Source organism: Tympanuchus pallidicinctus, unplaced genomic scaffold, assembly GCF_026119805.1.
Source record: "Tympanuchus pallidicinctus isolate F22 unplaced genomic scaffold, pur_lepc_1.0 scaffold25, whole genome shotgun sequence".
Lineage (NCBI taxonomy): Eukaryota > Metazoa > Chordata > Aves > Galliformes > Phasianidae > Tympanuchus > Tympanuchus pallidicinctus.
Genome location: NW_026294742.1, coordinates 3,490,848 through 3,509,461, shown reverse-complemented (window position 1 = coordinate 3,509,461; position 18,614 = coordinate 3,490,848). Strand labels below are relative to the sequence as shown.

Genomic DNA, 18,614 nt, shown 5'->3' with positions numbered 1-18,614 from the left:
TGCCTTTGGTAGCACACAGAGATGTGGGAGCACAGAACGGAGCCCAGGCAGCTGTCAGAGCACAGAGCAATGCAGGAAAGGCCTGCTACCTGCACCACAGGCTGGCATATACCCACATTGCCTCTGTTCACAGCACACAGGTAAAGGCCTCGCAGCAGACTTGGTGCTTTTCTCCCCCAGAAAGTCTCATTAACACCTGCCTGAAGGCGACGGAGGGGAGTCAGGAGAGAGCGGGAGCAGCAGAGCGGGCAGTCAGCAGCACCTGTGTCACGAGGCAGGAGTTTAACACCCAGGACAGGAATTGCTCTGCCTTTATCACTGCTTTGTCCACAGAAGGCCGTTAAGGGCGACGTTTCCACTCCGAATGAGCCGTGAGGCGCGCGGACGCCCCTCGACGCCTCGCACCGCGCCTCGAGCGCCCCCGCGCGGCGGCTGTGGGGAAAGCGGCGAAGCGCGGGAAGCAGCGCGCATGCGCAAAGCCACAGCCAGCCGCGGGAGGAAGGAACACAGCGCGCAGGCTGAGCGAGGACGGGAAGTCCTTCCTCTTTCCCCGCCCCTGCACCGTGGCGATTGGCTGCGGTGAGCGGAGGCCGCTCGCTCATTGGCTGAGCATCATCCGCGCGGAGGGGCCCGGCGGCGGCATGGTTCGCTTCAAGAACAGGTGAGGCCGCGGTGTGGCGGCGCGGTGCGGTTCCGCCGGCAGCTCACAGCGGCCCGCCGCCCGCAGGTACGTGCTGTGCGAGGTGCTCTCGGAGGACCCGCGGTGCCGGCAGTGCATCGAGGACCGCGCGGTGGGCCTCGCCGTCAGGGACGCCGTCGCACGGGCGCACGGGGACTACGGGCTGGGCTGCTGCTGCGTGTCCTTCACAGGTAGCGGGGCGGGGCCGCGGGGGCTCGGCGGGGCGGCGCGGGCGCTGAAGGCTGCGTTCGGCCCGCAGTGAAGTACCTGAACGCGTACACCGGCACCGTGCTGCTGCGCTGCCGCAAGGACTTCCAGCGCCTGCTGAGCTCGGCGCTGCCGCTCGTCCGGCACCTGGAGGGCCGCGGGCAGCGCTTCCCCTGCGCGCTGCGCACGCTGCACGTGGGCGGTGAGTGTGGTACAGGGGGGGGGAACGGATCCGTCCGTAGCGCGGCCGCTCGGCACCTGCGCTGACGGAGGGGTACCGTTAATGGGCGGCAGGGCGGCCTGCGCACGGATGCCGCATGCTACAACAACGCTCGGTTCCAAACGCGCCGCTTTCGCGCCTCCCGCAGGTACCATCAGAACCTGTCAGAAATTTCTCATCCAGTATAACAGAAGGCAGCTGCTGCTGCTGCTGCTGAAGTGTACGAGTGAAGGTGAGTTCCTCCGGCCCCGCGGCTCTGCTCGTGGGGCTGCGGCACCACTGCTGCTGTGTCTTTTGGCAGAGGAGAGGCGCAGCGTGCGGCAGGCGGTGCTGAGCTGCTCCCTCACAGAAGAGCAGGGGCAGAGCGGGGAGGAGGAGGAGGAGGATGGCACAGAGACAGACTGAGCAGCACGTGTTCACCTTTGTTCTGGACCTGGCTATCATCAAAGCGATACCAAGTATCCTCCTGTGTTAAGTAAAGCAAGTAAAGGTGCTTTTCCTGGCTCTACTTAGATTTCATTTCTCCCTTCCAAGTGTTCTTAAATAAAATGCATTAAAAAAAACACAAAAGATTATGCTTAAGTAGGTTTCTTGCCTCTTTTATTCCAGGATTCAAACCTTTGACTGCTCCAAAGGAGCGAAGCTCAACGTGATCTTTGTGCTGAGGTAGAAGTGAACTTCAGGCAGTTGGTATGGGAAAGAAATGTAGTTATGCTCCCTCGGTACAGAGAGCAATAACTTTAGTTTTTGCCCTTATCTTCCAGTGCAGCTGTTCTTGAAAGGGTTCTCTGGTGTTTCAAGTCACAAAAGCACTGATTGTCTACAGGAGCATAGACTACAGGGAACACAAGGTGGAACTACATGGCTCAGCTCCATCCAACCCCTTTTAAAACTCATAGGTACAATTACTGCTTAGATATTTATTGAGGTTACACCAATCAGTTACAGGAAAGTAGCACTGCTGCTCACATCTCTTGAATCCATTGGAAAACAAAACACAACTTGAAGATCTGCCCAATGGAGGCTGCCCCTGCACACAGGAGAGCCTTCTTTGCCTGCATTCTTCCCTTGTTACAGTGCCTGTGAGACAGGGAGGTGAGTTGTACCAGCTCCAACTCCTCCTTCTTGTCAACTCAAAGAAAACTCGACTGTAACAGTGTATGAGATAATAAACAATATAATGGTTAGACACTCAAGTAGTTACTCCTGTTCCATGGCTTAAAATAACTGTTACAAGTAAGAAACAATACCATTGTGAAAACAGTTAACTGCATACTTGAATTTCTTTTTATTTAATGGCTTTCTGTGCCCTCACCAACAATTTTCCAATGTGCATTTGAAGCATTAACAGCAAGCTGTGTGCCACTCCTAGGCACTTTGTTTCTTTATATTCCCTTGACAAGCTGTGCTCTTTCCCTCAAGTGTAGTTAATTGTGACCAAGTGTGAAATTAAGCTGCTTTCAAAGAATGTTTTGCCAGTGTTTCCTCTGTTCTCCCCTAGTAATAGAAACATTCTTGCCCTCCCCAGTCTCCCCCCTCTTTCTGGCTCGCAGCTGCAGTTTTTTGTGCTCTGTGGTACTGGGTTGCCTGGAGGAAGCACCTGTAGAAGGAGCCTCTTTTTTTTTGACGTGAAGCAGCAATTTACTGACAGACTTTTCAAGGTAGGAATAAAACCAGTGAACATGTCAGTGGTGTGAGGATACCTAATAACAGAAGTTTCAAATCCATGGGATCTCTGCTCAAACTGGTCACAGCACAGAAGAGAGAGAGGGCAGAGGCTGCTTCTTAAAGGAAGCCCATAAGCTTTTCGAAAGCTATGTGAACACCCTTGGTACTGGTGGGGCTGAATATAACAGAAGATACCTGTCACTATGTTACGTGTTACTTCACAGCAGCTTCCTGAAAGGAAATCTGTAGCATTAGTATGATGCTAAACTTGCTCGTGTTACCAAAAGTGGTGTGACACTGTGGTGATACAAACTTGAAGCTCAAAAAGTCTGCAGCATTGTAAGTGTGCGCGTATGATTTATTGCGACTGGTGGCCTTGACTGGTACATTACACCTACAGTTCATTTTATTTAACAAAATCCACACCACTTAACTCATTAGCTTCAAATCAAACCACAAGCAGTGCAGAATGCAACCACCCAAAGAAAGAGGGAGGAGGGGTCCAGAAGAGGCATGGTTACAGCCGAGGTGCTTACTGCAGATCAGCTCGCATCCCAGAACCAAGCAGATACAGAACTTTATCCCAGTGCAAGAGATCCATGTTTCTTGCTGAGGGATAAAAGAGTCTATACACTCCAGCTATCAGTTGTTCCTCCAATTCAAGAGCAGCCAGCGTCAAAATGTAGTTCACCTATTTACCAAGAGCCCTAGGGTGGAGTGTTTGCTCTGGATGATCATCAGGTTACAAAGAATTTGTCAGCCATGGTTGGCAAAAGGAAAAAAAAAAAATGAGCAGCCTCATTCAACCCACATTAAAACAGAGTTAAACAACTGAGATAAGCCAGGAGTTCCTTCTACCACAGTGCCAGTATGCACTTTGAAATACACAATTTCAGCAACAGTCACTTCAAAGCCAAGTAGCCAAGTTCTTTACACTCACCTCAGCTTTAAGCCTTTCAAAGCCAGGAGAACAGAAGGAATTCTTGCTCTTTAGAAAAAGAACAGATAGCAGCTAACACTTGAAAGCCAGAAAGCTCTTTTGCCCCAGTGCAGAGGAAACCAGTTTCCAAAGAAAGCAGTTTAACAGCTTTACTGAAACAGCACTCACAATCAGACAGACTTCTGTCCGTGCGTTTCTGGGGGAGGTAAAGACTCTGCCTCTTCACTTAGGCAATACTGCAGTGCTCTGGCAGTACCATTCAGATGTAAACACTTTCATACTGCTTACTAGGCCAAAAGAACTGACGTGGTACAGACTAGAAGCCTTGGCTGAATAATCTCTGGGTTTTTTCTTTCAAAACTTTGTTTCAGTATAAACCAATTTGGTAAGCTGGAATAAAAAAAGAAATCTTCAACATATACTGTCATGGTTTCCTCCTGAAACACCCTAGAAGCCCTGGAAAAACAAGTTTAGTCTGTTCAAATTTAAATACTTAAACTATAGCAGCAAAACAAAGCAAAATGAAAAGAAAACCAGGAGAGGAAACTTCTCTTGAATAGCAGAATCACTTTGTGTGAACAACAGAGGTGCTGAACAGTAGCTTCTGCTTCTGTTTCTTTCTTTTCTTCCCTCCTTTTTCCTCTGTGAAGAATGAAAAAGACACTGTCATTCTTCTTGTGGAACAGGGATAGCACACAAGAAACCAGTGCTAACTGAGATCTTCTAAGCTCCCTCTAAGATAACTGCTTTAAGCTACCAGAAGCCCTAACCAAGTGGTTCAGAAACCACAACCTGATACTTTTCAGACCTACTTTGCAGCTGATTTTTGATCCCCAAAATTTCTTCTCTTCCTTCTCCCGGAGGGAGAAACATTCATTTTTTCTTGCTTCAGAATTTTCAGAAGCCTCCCCTCCTCACCTGACAAATGATCAGCTGTGGACGGTTTGTCCAGTTTCAGGAGGGCAGCTTCAATAGCTTGGCTGAAGGAATTCTGGAAGCTGGGCACAGGTATGCGGTCAGAGCTGTCACTTTCTGCATCGCTCTCCACTGGCACAGGCAGTGCCAGAGTGTTCTCATCTGAAAGGAAGGGAAGGGATGTGTGAGACTTTCACAGAGCAAATGCCTTTCCCCCCCACTCCAGGTGTCTCTCGTTAAGCTACAAAATGTCCTTAAGATTTAGATGCACAGTAAAGAAGCCAATGTAGTAATATTAAGTTTTCTTACCCTTTGTCTTTGGAGCAGGTTTGGGCCATGTTTCAGGTTTTGCCCTTCCAACCCTCAACATCTATCAAAAAAGTGGTAAGATCTGATTAAATCCCATGCATCAGAACAATCCTGCTTATGCCCTCAGTAGCAAGAAAACCCAGGAATACATTCAGCCTCCAAACCCTATATTTTCTCCTTGAGATTTATCCCAGATTGCAATTGTGTTTTCAGACTCATCCACTAAGATACAAGTAATTCTGACAAGATTTACTCTTGTCTCTTACCTGGGCAAAGGATGGGAATGGAGACTCTTCTTCTAAACTCCCACAGAGTGACGGGCTGGCCTGGCTGGCAGCAGGAGAAAATGGAGTTGGAATAGAATCTACCAAGAAAAAGAAGTTGGTTAAAGCCAGGTGCATTTTAGCAAAGGCACTTATGCAGCTCATAAATACGAAACAGAAATAAAGGATTTTATTATCTTCCATTTTCTCTCACTGGTTCCATCCCTTGATCACAGAGGGAAGTTTTGAATTTGCTCAATATTTAAATTAAAGATTGTGGGATGGTTTTTTTGTTTTGTTTCATTTCTGAGTTGTTTTTGTTTACTTTAAAAACAGCACTTATTAATAATTTCTACTTAATGTTTTTTAAGAACTGCAAGATATACAACATTTGGAGATGCATCACCAGATAACAAATGGGGTGCTTATCAGTTATGTTTTGCTATGTTTTTGCTACACCATGGGGGAAAATAGAGATAGAAGAAATGCCAGCAGAGTGTTCCTGGCACACATGCATTTCTGCCTTTCCCCACCTCTTTATTCTCTTCTGTGTCAGCAAAGATTTAAAAGATGCAGTAATTACAGTGTAGATATCGTTGTCATTACAGTACAGGAAAAAGCAAATCCCTTAGCAGTGTTAGTCATTCCAGTACGATCTTTTAGGCAACCTAAGAAAGTAGTCATTGGTCAGTATTAAGAAACCTTAGCTTGACCTGAGCAACAGATCCCCAGAGAACTGACCAAGAGCTAGATGTACTAAGTTTCTCCAGATGCTCACCTGTCTGAAACACAGGGCTTCTGCCAAGAGGAGAGACACAGAAGCTCTGATGATCACTGCTGGTAGTTTCTCTATGGCAAGAGGTAAAGGCAGGGAACTGCTGCAGATTCTCTAAAGCAATATGGACTTCTGGATCTAGAAAGAGGTTTTAATTAAAGTAGTACACAATGTGGGGGAAGACTGTCAAGCAAGTTGTTTCAGGATGCTAGTAGGTGCCACCTCAGAAATTTTCTTTCCATCCTCTATTTTACAAGCTCTGCTGCTGGATGGAAGCAGCTTTCAGGCTTCCAGCCCCCTCCCCACCTTCTGCACTTTCTACTATAAAAACAGAAGTCAAAAATCCTGAGAGCTAGATGGAGACAACGGTGCCCTCAAATGCTCTCTCTCCAATAACGTACAAGTATGCAGGAACGGAATCACATCATTCAGCACCCTAAAAACACTTTGTCACTCAGAACCATTTCTGAGTACACACTACAAACTAAAGGCCTCACAATTCATCCCACAGCTCAAGAAATCAGCTCAGCACTAAAGATGACCGTGAAGCCACCAGTTACACTCGAGCAAAACTTACACTTGCCCTGTTTCTTGTTTTCCTCTATCTCAATTCTGCGTTCGCGACGCCGCTCATCGCGAGCCTTCTTCTGCCGCAGGCGCTTCCTCTTCTCAATGTCATCTAGGAGCAACACGCAGCATTGGATATAAAAGAACCACACCAGTGCCTTGGCAATGTTTCCTCCAGCTTTGTGAACAATGTGCTCAGTTATATTAATAACAAGACATGCTTACAAACTACATACATTCTTGCAAGCAGTCAAGCCTTTTTATTCTTTGTGTAGTTGTCGTCACAGCAGTGAGTACAGGTTGTTCTGTCTTGCAGTCAGCAGCCAGTTATAAAGCTGCTACTTTTGTAATTTTTCCTGCTATTAAGGGATAGGAAAGATTCCCCCCTTACCAAGACTTTTAGAAAGATAAATACCAACCTGAGAACAGCTCTAAGGTCTCCTTAGAGATGATGGGTGGCTTCAGAGCCAGTTCACAAATGCTGAACTCGCAGGTGAGGGGCAAGTGACAGAGGTAACGATGACGCTGTCTTATATCCTGATTAAGAAAAAAGGCAAACATACAACTGCAAAATCTAGAGACTGCCATACTGATGAACAACAGTAGAGACTGAATGCCCATCCTTCATCAAATCAAATGGGGGGGAAAAAAAAAAAGAACATAGCAACACAGTAATTGTTTCATGAACTACAAAAACGTGCATGATGCCTTGGGTCAGAACCAAATACTCCAAAATCTCCAACAAATGCATCATACCCACACCTGGATGAGGTTATCCCAGATTTTTTATTTTTAAGATAGCTCTAAGCTATCTCTAACCAACACCAAGCTTGCAACTCTCTTACTCCTACAGCTTCTTACCTTCTAGAAGAAAGCAAGCCAAACTGCAGCTGTGCATCAAAAACAACTTAAAGTATTGCAGCTTACACAGATGCCTTTCACAGACTAGCACACCCATCCATTTCCTTCTTATTACTGAAGAGAAACATCTCACCTATCAGAGATCAAACTGCTAAAACGTGGAAGTAAAATAACTACCTCTGTCATTGAGTATCCAGCTATCTCCACCACAGCTGCAGTTATCTTCTCCGGGCTCTTCTCCAAGCTGCCATATTCACGAACGAGGCATCGAACGTTCACAGGGTGAAGATACATGCACTGCCCATCCTCCGCTGCAACGTAAGACACCATCAGTTGTTCTTTGCCTGTTAATTTTTAAAAGGCTTCTCCCCACCTCAGTCCACTCAACCGTAATGAAATTGAAGTTCCTTTCTGAGGGTGTGGGAGTCTTACTGCACAGACTTTAGCTGAACCTAACAAAGTGACAAGAGCCCCAAAGGAGGCAGCTCTGCCCCCATGACTCCAGGATTTCACTGCACTGACCTTGATAGAAATAGTAAAAAGGAGAGCTGTTAAGATGTCCGCTGCTAACTGTTTCTTTAGACTCCTGGTAGCTTGTTTCAGCTGGATTTGATTCTCCTCTAGTGTTCACTTCAGGTTCCCCTATGTTATCCACCTCATGTATTTCCTCTTCATCCAACACCGCCTCTTCTGACTCAACAGGAGGCAGAAAGGAACTTGCTACATCAGAGCAAGGCTCCACAAGCTCCTCGTCAAACGCAGAGAGATACTCCACATCACACTAACACAGCAGAGAGCACACAGTTAGAACCACATCACCTCCTTCAAAAGACAATCACCGCCGCAAAAATCTTTGGTACCAGTTCGCCCTGCATTGCAGCGTAAAGTGGCAGAACTAGATATTAAGGTCTGTCTGATCAGAGCTGTCACTCACCTTTTTCTCTTGGGAAACTGCAGGCTCCATTGGCTTGGAGCTGTCTAGGACCAATTCTTCCACAGCTGCACTAATTCCAGCAACACCACTGTTTTTGTCCTGGTCAGCAGAGAGCGCCGCTTCTCGCTCCTGCAGGTCATCAAAAGAGAACAAGAGTCAGCTTCCTATTTCAGACAGGAGACTGTCACCACAATTATTTTCAGCCCTGGCCTACGTTCAGGTTTTCAAAGACCTTTAATCCATCTGTGATAAAAGGTGATCATTGAAGAGAGGTCCCCTCCCACTGCATGGCACCTAAAGGCTATGAAAAAGAATACTCTACAGGTTTGCTCATATTTGTGGCACAGAATTTACCCCAGAAACTATTAGATTTCTTTTGAGAGCAAAACCCTTCCACATTTTTTGAAGGAATCCCATTTAGTGAAATGCATTCTATTATCACGTGAAGGCATCACACCAGGTACCTGGAGCCCAAAGGCTACAGCCTCCTCCAAGATTTCTATCACTCCTCTAGCAGCAAACATTACCACTTGGATAGCATGTCTGTCACAGAGACCAGAACAATCACACACAGCCACGTCAGTGGCAGAATGCTCAGCATACTGTTAAAAATAAAGTTACTAAAAACACCAGAAAGGCTCTCACCTTCAGTTCCTGGATGGCTGCCTCAATGAAGCATGCCTCGGGAGTATGTTTTTCCTCCTCATACTGCTTTAGCAATGCTGCTTTCTCCTCCAGAATCACCAGCTGCAAGACCTGCTCCCTGGATGCCAGGAGCAGCTTTGAATACTGGCTGTGCTGGTCATCTAACAGAAGCAGCAGAAACATTATTATCTTCCAGGAGAGACACCAGTTTGAATAGGCATAGGGAATTACAATTTCTTCTAAAGTTTCACTATTGCTCAATTTTGTGAGTTAAACCACTGTGAGGTGGACAATACTTAGAATGTGCTTGATACAAACTCTGCACGTTACTGTTCTATTACTGATGGCACAAACTGGTGCCAAATGCCTGCCCTGCTACATGGATCTCTGCTACAGCACTTTTATCTGCCACTTCCAACCTGCCAATTCACCACCTAAGTGCTTAGCATCAAAAAATTGCATCCAAGCTTCTTTTCTGTGGAAGCATCAGCCCTGTAAAGCCCACAGTGGTCACAGCTTCCTGAAAATCCAGTCTGCAGCTTCTTCCTCTTCTCTGCATACTCACACATACTGCAACTGCTTTGTCTTAAATAAGTTCATAATCCCTTACATATTCAAAACCCATAGACTGTTAACAGTCTAATAATAATTAGCCCAATAACAATTAGTCTGATAATTAGTCTTTTACAGTAAGCACAGCAGAAATAATAGATAAACTAAAGAAGCTTAGCAAAATGTACTCATCCTGTTACTAAAGTGCTTAACTATAAGCTTTACAGCAGGAACAGCAGCACATACTGGTACAGTCTGTATTCACTGCTTTCTAAGGTCCAACTTGTGCATAGCTTTGTCTACACAACACCCCATTAATGCTGAACTTTCTGGGTTTGGAATAATCTCACAGCCAGTACTGGGTTTTTATAGAAGGATTTGTTCTTTTGTAAGAGGATTTAAAGTCTTTTACTCTCAAAGGCCAGGGAAATGTAAGCACACGTTCTGCATACTTGGATACACATCATAAGCTGTGAAGCTTGACTTTTTACAGAGAGCTTAAATGCATGCAGCTTTTCACAAACACAGCTGCAAAATGCAGTGAGCCAACACAGCCCCAAAACAGCAATGTTAAGTAAAATCATTTATTTAATCAAAGAGTTTTTGCAATATTAACAGATAAGTTGATATATTCAACACACATCACTCGAGTGGAGAAAACTGAAGAAGTCAGGCAACAGATGTTTGCAGTGGGTCTGCAAGAATTTTTACTATTTCCCCAAATTGTTCACAGATCTTAGTGGATAAGTGAAGATGGTGAAAACCTTGTTGAAAAATACATCCTGGAAATAGTTCAGACACAGAGACTAAGCCGTAGAATTGAGGAGCCAGAAGGCAAAGTTAAGGCCACCAAAAAGCCAAAGCAGTGAGTGACACTCATGACTAAACAGCACAGAATGCACAAACTAATAACAAAAGTACAGGAAGCCTGCTTGCAGGAAAACAGAACTCATGTTTAAGCCTTACACAAAGTCAAGCATGAGTAGAAGGATAATTAAGATGTGATCATTATGGTTTTCAGATGCTAAAACACGTGCTTTGGTCTGAACTATTGCAGGATGGCAGCATGGAAGTTTCATGGGAAATCTTTAGGCAAGTCCTAATGACAGCTCAGAACAGGATGCCAGCCAGCAGGACCGAGACACTCACCTCCAACATAAACAGGCTGCACCATATTCATCCACTGAGATTTGGGCAGTGCTATCAGAACACCTTTCTCTCTTCTCATCAGTTGCATTGTGATGACATCACCGATTGCATACTGACGTGTTGCCATAGCTACAACACTGCAACGCAAGGACGAGGTTAGCAGGGTAAAAGTGACATTTCAAAAGACTTATCACTTAATAAATATCATCTCACCTCTTGAGATCCTTCTTGTGAACTGAGCCGTAACAAATAGGACATTTACTCCAGGTCTTTTCACTCAAAGAGAGATAATGAAGGATGCAGGCCCAGCAGAAGATGTGCCCGCAGCGGGTGATCTTTGCTGCTGTGGGTGGGTACAGACAGATTGGGCAGGAGGGCACCTCATGGCTACAGATTCGCTGAAACAGCACATGAGAAGAACAGCACAAGTTACAGACTTGGGAATCATTCTGTAGCACAGATCTTCTCTAACGTGTCAGACTCCCAGCTTAGGTTCTGCTCGTGTATCAAGAAACAAAGTACACTGTGGACTAAACACCTACAGTCTATACACACAATAACCCACAAAGTCACCCATCTGGCATTTTTACCCTAATAACATTGAAATAGCAACTTCTTCATTTGCCATCTCTTAAGAGTTGACGACATCATCTGAATTCAGATACAGAGAAGACAGCAAATGAATGATGTTACCTCACTTACACAGCACCCATGTGCGGTCCTGAGACTGAACTTACCTATTTCCATGAACATACTACTTTAGTCAGATGCTCTGTTAGCATCTGGATGTTGTGGGGACAAATCAGCCCCACAAGCATCTTATTCATCAGATCTCTCAGGGTCAACAGCAATAAACAAACATACCTGCCCATCACCTAGGTAATACACCATGACTGATCTTTGCAGACTGTAAGTTTCTACTTGAGGCAACCTAAAGTTACGGGCACAATTATCAGAAGATTTTCCACTTTGTTGCTAGGCAAGATGGGCCACGTATGCACACAATAATTCTTCAAAACTCTACACTGTAGTCCTGTTTCATGGACTCATGCCCAGGTTTTCTGTTAATATCTTGATCACAAGGACTGAGTCTATAGAATGTCAGATACTATTTTTGATGAGCTTCCATCTGCAAAAGCAAGAAGCTGCTAATTTTCCTAATAGATTTTAGCACTTCTCTTTTCCTGTCAAAGCACTTCATAACATATTCCATGACAGATCTTCCCCAGTATTGTGGGAGTGACAGAAAAGGCCTCAAGCTCAGAAGCAGCTGAGTTTTACGTAACATCACAAAGAAACAGTTAAAAACAAGTTGAGTTTCTTAATAAAGAGGGAGAAAAAAAAGATCCATCCCATCACAACTGACCACTTGCTCCACAAAGTCCCAGTTGACCAAGGTATCTGGATCAGCAAAGTGGACTGTGTAGTCCTGTTCTTCAGAGACAACAAACTGGCAGCTGGGGAAAGGCAAAGAGACAGATGCTCTACTCAGTTGTTTCTAAGAATTCTTTGAAAACTACCCCATAGGACTCTCAGAGCTTCTTTGCACAAGACTGCTGGACGCAGTTGCTAATCTCTACCAATAAAAAAATGACGTTCAGTTCACAATCGTTTTCCCAGGATACAGGTATGTCTAACTGCAGTTAGAAATAGCATCACAGAGCGAGCCACACAGAGCGGTCTTCAAAAAAACCCAAACAAACAAACAAAAAAACAAAACCCATAAGAAACACAGTCAGGGTCTTTGCTTCTGGGATTTACAAATTCAGACTGGCTTTGATTCAGCAATTGCTATATCCCTACCATCTCCACATGTTGAGTTTTGGAAGAAAGGAACATCTTCCATAAGGAAGCTACATAGGTCCTCCCAAATGGAGTGTCAGATTCCACTGATGCTAGAAAATTAAGGTGGAAGTCTAACAGGTTTGTGCCTAAAGGACTCAATTAGATATCCTGTCAATAGGCAAAGAAGGGAACTTGATATATTTTTATCTCTTAAGTACAGTTGTGACCTCTAAAAAGTGCAGAGGTAATTTCACCCTGAGGAAGTCAATACAAGTATGCATGGTCAGACAACTCCCTGGCTCCTCAACCCTCGCAGCTTACTGTCTCTGTAGAAATCTAACAGCCCTGCCAGTCTTCCACTCACTTGGCCTGCAGGAAGAGCTCCTTGTTGAAAGGCTTATGTCCCCACTTGTTCCTTTTCCCCCAGTTGCCATGTCCATTCCCGTCAAAATGACCAGTCTGGCCACGGGGTTCAAAAGTGAAGTTCAGCAAGTGGTTCAGATTAATCTTCTTGGGACCAGAGAATTGGGCAGGACTGAACTCTGCCCGTTGAGCCTCTGCTACCTAAGAGACAACAGCATTTATTAGAACTTGCCAGAATTTACTGCAAAAGCATCAGCACAAGTGGATACCCAGGCTCCATCAATGATTAAGTACAGAACGTGCAGCACTCACTCACTTACCTTCTCCCATTCCCACCGTGCAAATCAAGCACTGCAGCACAAGAAGGGCATGAGAACCTGGAAGTTAGAACTGAGCAGTCTTACCCACACTGATCAAATGGAGGAGAGTATAAAACCAACCTACGTGATGAAAAGTAAAGGCCAACAATACCCAGCAGCCAAGGTTAATAACAGAAGGAAGTTGTTCAGATCCTCACAGTATTCTCTCAGATAGCCAGCAATACAAGTTTGATTCCTATTTACACAGATCATATTTGTTTTTGTTAGTTTTCATATAACAAAGCAGAGAATGAGAATTCAAGAGACAGCCAATGAGTTTTTACAGTTAGCACTTCAAGCAAAGGAGAGTTGCTCACCCACTAATACTGACATCAGTGTCTTCTGTATCAATGCAAAACCACCAATACTCTACAGTTTTTACACCCACATCACCATAAGAAGCCCCAGTCTGGTTTTACTCCATCTTGTTGTCACCAAGGTTAATTTGATTACTTTCCGAATGATGCTACCATGTGCAAATCTGTACACTCAAACGGTTAGATACAATCATCTCAGACCTTTAAAAGCTAGAAATTGTTACCACTACACATTTTCATGGAGGACCTTTCCTTCACGAGATATGTACACAGCCTGCCTAGGTACCCATTCCTCAGATGGCCATTTCACTAGTTTTACTGTTCTTTTTATTGCGAGTCCCTCAGAGCAGATAGCACTCCTCTTCTGTTGTTGAGTGGGAGCAGAACAACCTTGCAATCTGGCATCTCACCGATGTGAGCACCTCTTATTGCTCCTTCCCTTCCCAGCCCAGGAGCTGAACACGGAAGACCTATCTATGCAGGTCAGCGATCCTCTCGTTCCAAGAAAGAAGGCCTTGGAGACACCACGTTACAATTCTCACCTCATCTCGTCTTCCACCATTACTAGAGCTAAAAAGTTTGCCACTTCCACCGCTACCGCCCCTCTGAGGGGGCATCTTGTTAAAAGCTTTGCTTTTCTGTGAATTGGAGCGACGGGACTGGCTGGAAAAGTTCTCATTTTTGGAATATGAAGTTTCTCTTTTCCGATTGTAGCGCTGTTTGGATCCATTCGTATTCTTTCCATCTGAAAGAAAAGAACAACACAAGGATCAGCCAGAGCCCCAGAGACAGCACCACCTTCCCCCCTGGTTTGAGCACTGCTCAGAAGGAGGTCATGCACACAGCCCAACAAACCGGTCAGAGCGTAGGGAAGGATTGATCTCCTGTGATTCAGCCCTTACTCAAACAGTTCTCTTAGTTTTATTCGTCAGCACGTTCCCTGGTGCGCTCAGCCATGAGCACCAACGCTGTGCCTCCATGGCCCATTACAAGAACTGACAGCAGCCGGGTCATTTTTCATTCCATTTCTGAATATTTTATATCCTTCCCTTAAATAAATGCAGCCACCCGCATCTGCCTTGAAGTCTCCCTCTTTTCAAAACTCCACTGCCAATTTTCACTCTGCCCCCAGCTGATCTGTTTTAAAAATTAATACCCTTTTCTTTCACAAGGCCAACAAACACCCACTGATGTTGACACCTCAGCCTCTCAGTGCACATTCCCAATATCTGATACTGAATCCATCACCCACACAACAAGGACGGTTTGCCTGGCAGTGTGCTGAGCACACAGCTGCCATACAGCACAGGAAACGAGCACAGAGCAAAACACTGCAGGCCTGAGGCTCACAAGAGCCGAACAATCAGTCAAGCTCCTGAGAAACGTTTCCTTTGTCTACACAGCTACTTCTTAAATGGTTAAACTGAAGTCTAATGCTATGGAGATGTCTCCAGTAGTCTTAACCTACTGCTGGAATTGCCTCAAATACGCAGCAGGCTGCTTTCCCACCACCTGCCATAAGCTTTAGTGGCAGAAGAGCTCTGCTGACGAACTTAGAAGCTGAGCTCCCCAGGCTCAGCAGGTTCTCTGCACAACTGCCATCCCCATGCTGCAGCTACTGAGCACCACACACACCTCATATTGGCCATGGCATCCAGTTCTGCTTTGTAAAACAATCCAATTAGTTTCTCCTTTCCCACTCCATAGCCCTTCCCACCCCTTCAGATGAATCTCATATGGCAGCAAACAGGTCAGTGTACCTCACAATGGCATTGCTCACACAAATCCCTCAGTTCAGAATAAAACCAACCCCACCAGAACCACAGACATGCAACTCCAACACCTGCTGTGCCCCACAGCCACACGCAGGCTGAAAGGACACAGGTTTAGAGTTATCAGGGAAAAAAACACACCAGAAGCTGCCAAGTGCTCAGGGTGTAACCGGGCCTGGTTTCATGATTAGATAGACCTTTTTTGGAGTGTTTGCAGGAAAGAGGCCATAATCAACACCCTTCAGCCTCTGGTCAAAAATCAAGTTATTTAGAGCAGGTTTGGACCACTGCTTCAGTTGTTTACAAGCAAAGCTCACTGCTTCAGAGCCCTCTGAAAACCACAACCGCAGCCAATGCCACAGAAAGGAACGTTCCTGTTTTGCCTGTAGCGGCTTTGCAGTTTTTTCTGCAACCCCCAATGGAGAAAAACAAACTCAAGAGGAGATGTTCAGTCTGAAGTGAGTTTTTACATTTCTCTACGAGGCCCAGGAGCAGCTCTCCTACGTGCTGCTAACAGAACTTCCTTCCCCTTGTCGTTTCAATCACATTAGTCATCATCAAGGGCACCAGTGTGTCAGCCAGCTGGTTTACACACATTCCTGCCACACTGCATCACTCCAGACAGGCTCCTCCAAGCTCTGCGACTCACAGCAACAGCTCTTACATTTTACAGGAGAGTCCTCCCCACCTGTGCCTCTTCAGGAAGGTCTTCACATTACAGCCTGACAACGCTTCAAACTTGATTTTACTGATCCCTTTTTCCCCCTCCCAAAGTAACTAACCCCCACGAGGATTCCAGTCCATCAAGGTAGCAGTGAAATTAGTCAGCAGACAACCAAGAGTTTAAAATATGCATCTGTAATCTGGAACATCTCTTTTTCCCCCAGCAAAACTAAGCAGTGCCATTCCTGCTGACCTTTACAGCAGGCCACGTGCCAGAGCTCTGCTTTGCGTCACCCCTCCCTGCACTCCCTTCAGAGCTGCACAGAGCACAGGGATATCTGCCCTCACGCAGGGAGAAAAGCAAAAGATTCTCACAACAGCCACTCATTAGTTTTAAGCAGGGTATGTTTGGATTTGGGGTTTATTTTTCCATCTTTTCTTGGCAAATTAGACATTGGCAGCAGCAGTGCAGGTGAGGTATTTTCTCTTCCCCTACATCCTTAGTTCTCCTTAGACCTAACCTGTAATATTTACCCACTCATGCTCCAAGAGCAGACCTACAAAATGCTGTCTACATAACTTTATAGTGCTAGCAACAAAACTGTTCCTGCCTTATGGAGTAAAGTTTAATTTAGTTTCTAAGGCCATGTTTGAAAAGAAGTTGGAATGCCTCTCCCACAGTCAGGACACCTGCAGCATCCCCATTAGCTCGCTTCAAGCCATGCTGCAAGAGAACAGGAGGAGCTTCTCCATGGTTTCAGGAATGTCCTTTCCTCCTTCTCCTCAGCTGGACACAGCTGCATGAGGTAACTGAGCAGCACATAAAGGACAAGAGCTTGGCTGGACTTAAAGCCAGCGAGCACTGGTGCAAAAGCAGTTATGAAACAGGTCAGCCTTCTGTGGAGAGCATTTCAAAAGGAGACACCAGAGTTTCAGAATTCCTCCCATACAGTTCTCAACCTGGGCAGGCTGCATCAGCTAGCCTCAGCCTGGCTGCTTCTGGGTGGATAAGGAACTTGAGAAAGAAAGCCTGTGTGAGGAAGAGATGTCAGTGTCTGCTGTGAGACAAGACAGTGAGAAAACAAAGTCACTGTTCAACACCACTGCGTTGTGTACACTCAGCCCAGGGCTGCTTGATCCCATCCAACCAGGGGAACCTTCTCATTCTAGTTCTCAATACACTCCAAGGAAGACACTCCCAAACACACATAAACTCCTGCTGAAGAAGTTGCTGCTTCCTTTACAGACCTCCTCAATGTGCCATAAAGGCAGGGCCTCATCCCATAGCACCTCCCCACTGCAATTAACAGATGTCTCAGAGGCAGAACTACATCACATCAGATATTCTTTATAAGCATACACTTCAAAATTATTAAAAAAAAAACATCTATACACTTGAAAACAGAAAAACCCTACATATCTAGAGAAAACTACACACAGGCTGCTCAGTGGGAGATCAGTGAATACAGCTGAACAGCAGGCAGTACTCAGCCACCTGGAACCTGAACACATTTACGAGATCTAAAAAGGAGCCAGCATCTTCAGGACACCTAATGCTGTGTGTGGGCTGCCTGAAGTATTTCAGCCAAAATAAACCAATGAGGAAGGAAATATGGACAGCGATGGTGTTGAAGCAACCTGTAAGCACACACACACACTTCCGGGACCACAACCACACGCTCTGAATGCTGCTGCCTCGCTTCTACAATTTGAAGAAAATGCAGGAATGGGGCTTCTGATCACCCTTACGGGTCTGGGGGAGGTTCAGTTCTTACCTGGAGAAGAACCAGGAGAGGAAGCAGGAAGGCTCATCACCAACTGCTCCGTCAGCAGAACCAGCTGTGTACAATGACAGCTGTGGCACTTCGATTGCAACACCAGATACGCTGCAACATGTACTCTGACCTCTCCCAAAGATGGTCAGCAGAGCACTCAGTGAGGGACTGCTGCAGGGACACAGCACCTCCTTAAGCTCAGCAAAAAGGCACAGGCCTGAGTGCAGAACAAAGTCAGTGCTTCTTGACAAGCAGCAGCACACATGTGTTCTTAGTGCAAAACCAGAGCTCTGTCTCTCAAACAGATTGCTCCAATGCCAGCATAGATCATGGAGCCATTGGGTTGGAAAAGACCTCTCAGATCCTCAGCCCACCATGCCCTCTGACGGTGTCCCTCAGTGCCACATCTCCCCAGCTCTAGAACACCTGTCACAGCGACCACACCACCCCCAGGCAACCTGTGCCAGAGCCTTACAGCTCCTAACAACACGCTTTTCTTAACACCAGACCTGAAACCAAACACAACCCTGAGGGAAGAAGAGAAACCCTTGGAGAACGGGGCCGAGGAGGAGGGAAAACCATAACCACACCAGGCACCGAGCTGAACGCACGGCCCGGGGTCCCTCCCCCCCGTCCCGAATCACGGAGCCCCGCGCAGCCCGAAGGCTCCGAAACCCCCGTCCCGTCCTGGCTCTTACCGCCTTTAGGCTTAGACTCCCCAGCGGCGGGCCCGGCCGAGGCGGAGCGCGGCGGCTGCGCTTTGCCGCCGGCCGAGGAGCCGGGCGCACCGGGGCCGCAGGGGCCGCTCTTGTCCATGGCGGGGGCGGAGGAGGGGGGCGCGCCGGGCGGGCTCTGCAGCATCAACGGGCGCCCCGGCGGGCGAGCGGCGGCCCTGG

The 18,614-nt window shown here is 46.4% G+C and overlaps 2 protein-coding genes across 15 annotated transcripts; one reads left to right on the top strand and one right to left on the bottom strand.

Annotated features, from left to right (window-relative positions):
- The first annotated feature begins 549 nt into the window (after positions 1-549).
- Positions 550-2,559, top strand: POP5 (POP5 homolog, ribonuclease P/MRP subunit). 13 transcript variants are annotated; one of them, XR_008208267.1, is made up of 8 exons: positions 550-661; positions 728-870; positions 939-1,088; positions 1,255-1,338; positions 1,408-1,596; positions 1,716-1,772; positions 1,871-1,957; positions 2,049-2,559. XR_008208267.1 is itself a non-coding variant. In XM_052689583.1 (5 exons), exons 1-5 carry the CDS (start codon positions 642-644, stop codon positions 1,509-1,511), a joined length of 501 nt encoding a protein of 166 aa, XP_052545543.1. In that variant the 5' UTR covers positions 550-641; the 3' UTR covers positions 1,512-1,676. The 13 variants fall into 13 exon arrangements, 1 of the variants encoding a protein (XP_052545543.1); XR_008208270.1 differs by having other exon boundaries at positions 1,716-1,796; positions 1,876-1,957; XR_008208269.1 differs by having other exon boundaries at positions 1,716-1,796.
- A 176-nt stretch (positions 2,560-2,735) lies between these two features.
- Positions 2,736-18,594, bottom strand: RNF10 (ring finger protein 10). 2 transcript variants are annotated; one of them, XM_052689581.1, is made up of 17 exons: positions 18,417-18,594; positions 14,051-14,253; positions 12,834-13,033; positions 12,051-12,141; positions 10,898-11,082; positions 10,685-10,821; positions 8,984-9,144; positions 8,339-8,467; positions 7,927-8,185; positions 7,582-7,715; positions 6,963-7,080; positions 6,554-6,655; positions 5,980-6,114; positions 5,205-5,302; positions 4,939-4,999; positions 4,633-4,791; positions 2,736-4,356 (listed from the first exon to the last, which is right to left on the bottom strand). In XM_052689581.1, the coding sequence occupies exons 1-17, from the start codon at positions 18,577-18,579 to the stop codon at positions 4,280-4,282; spliced, it is 2,412 nt and encodes an 803-aa protein (XP_052545541.1). In that variant the 5' UTR covers positions 18,580-18,594; the 3' UTR covers positions 2,736-4,279. The 2 variants fall into 2 exon arrangements, with proteins under 2 accessions (XP_052545541.1, XP_052545542.1); XM_052689582.1 differs by lacking the exon at positions 18,417-18,594 and adding an exon at positions 17,719-17,830.
- Positions 18,595-18,614: the final 20 nt, after the last annotated feature.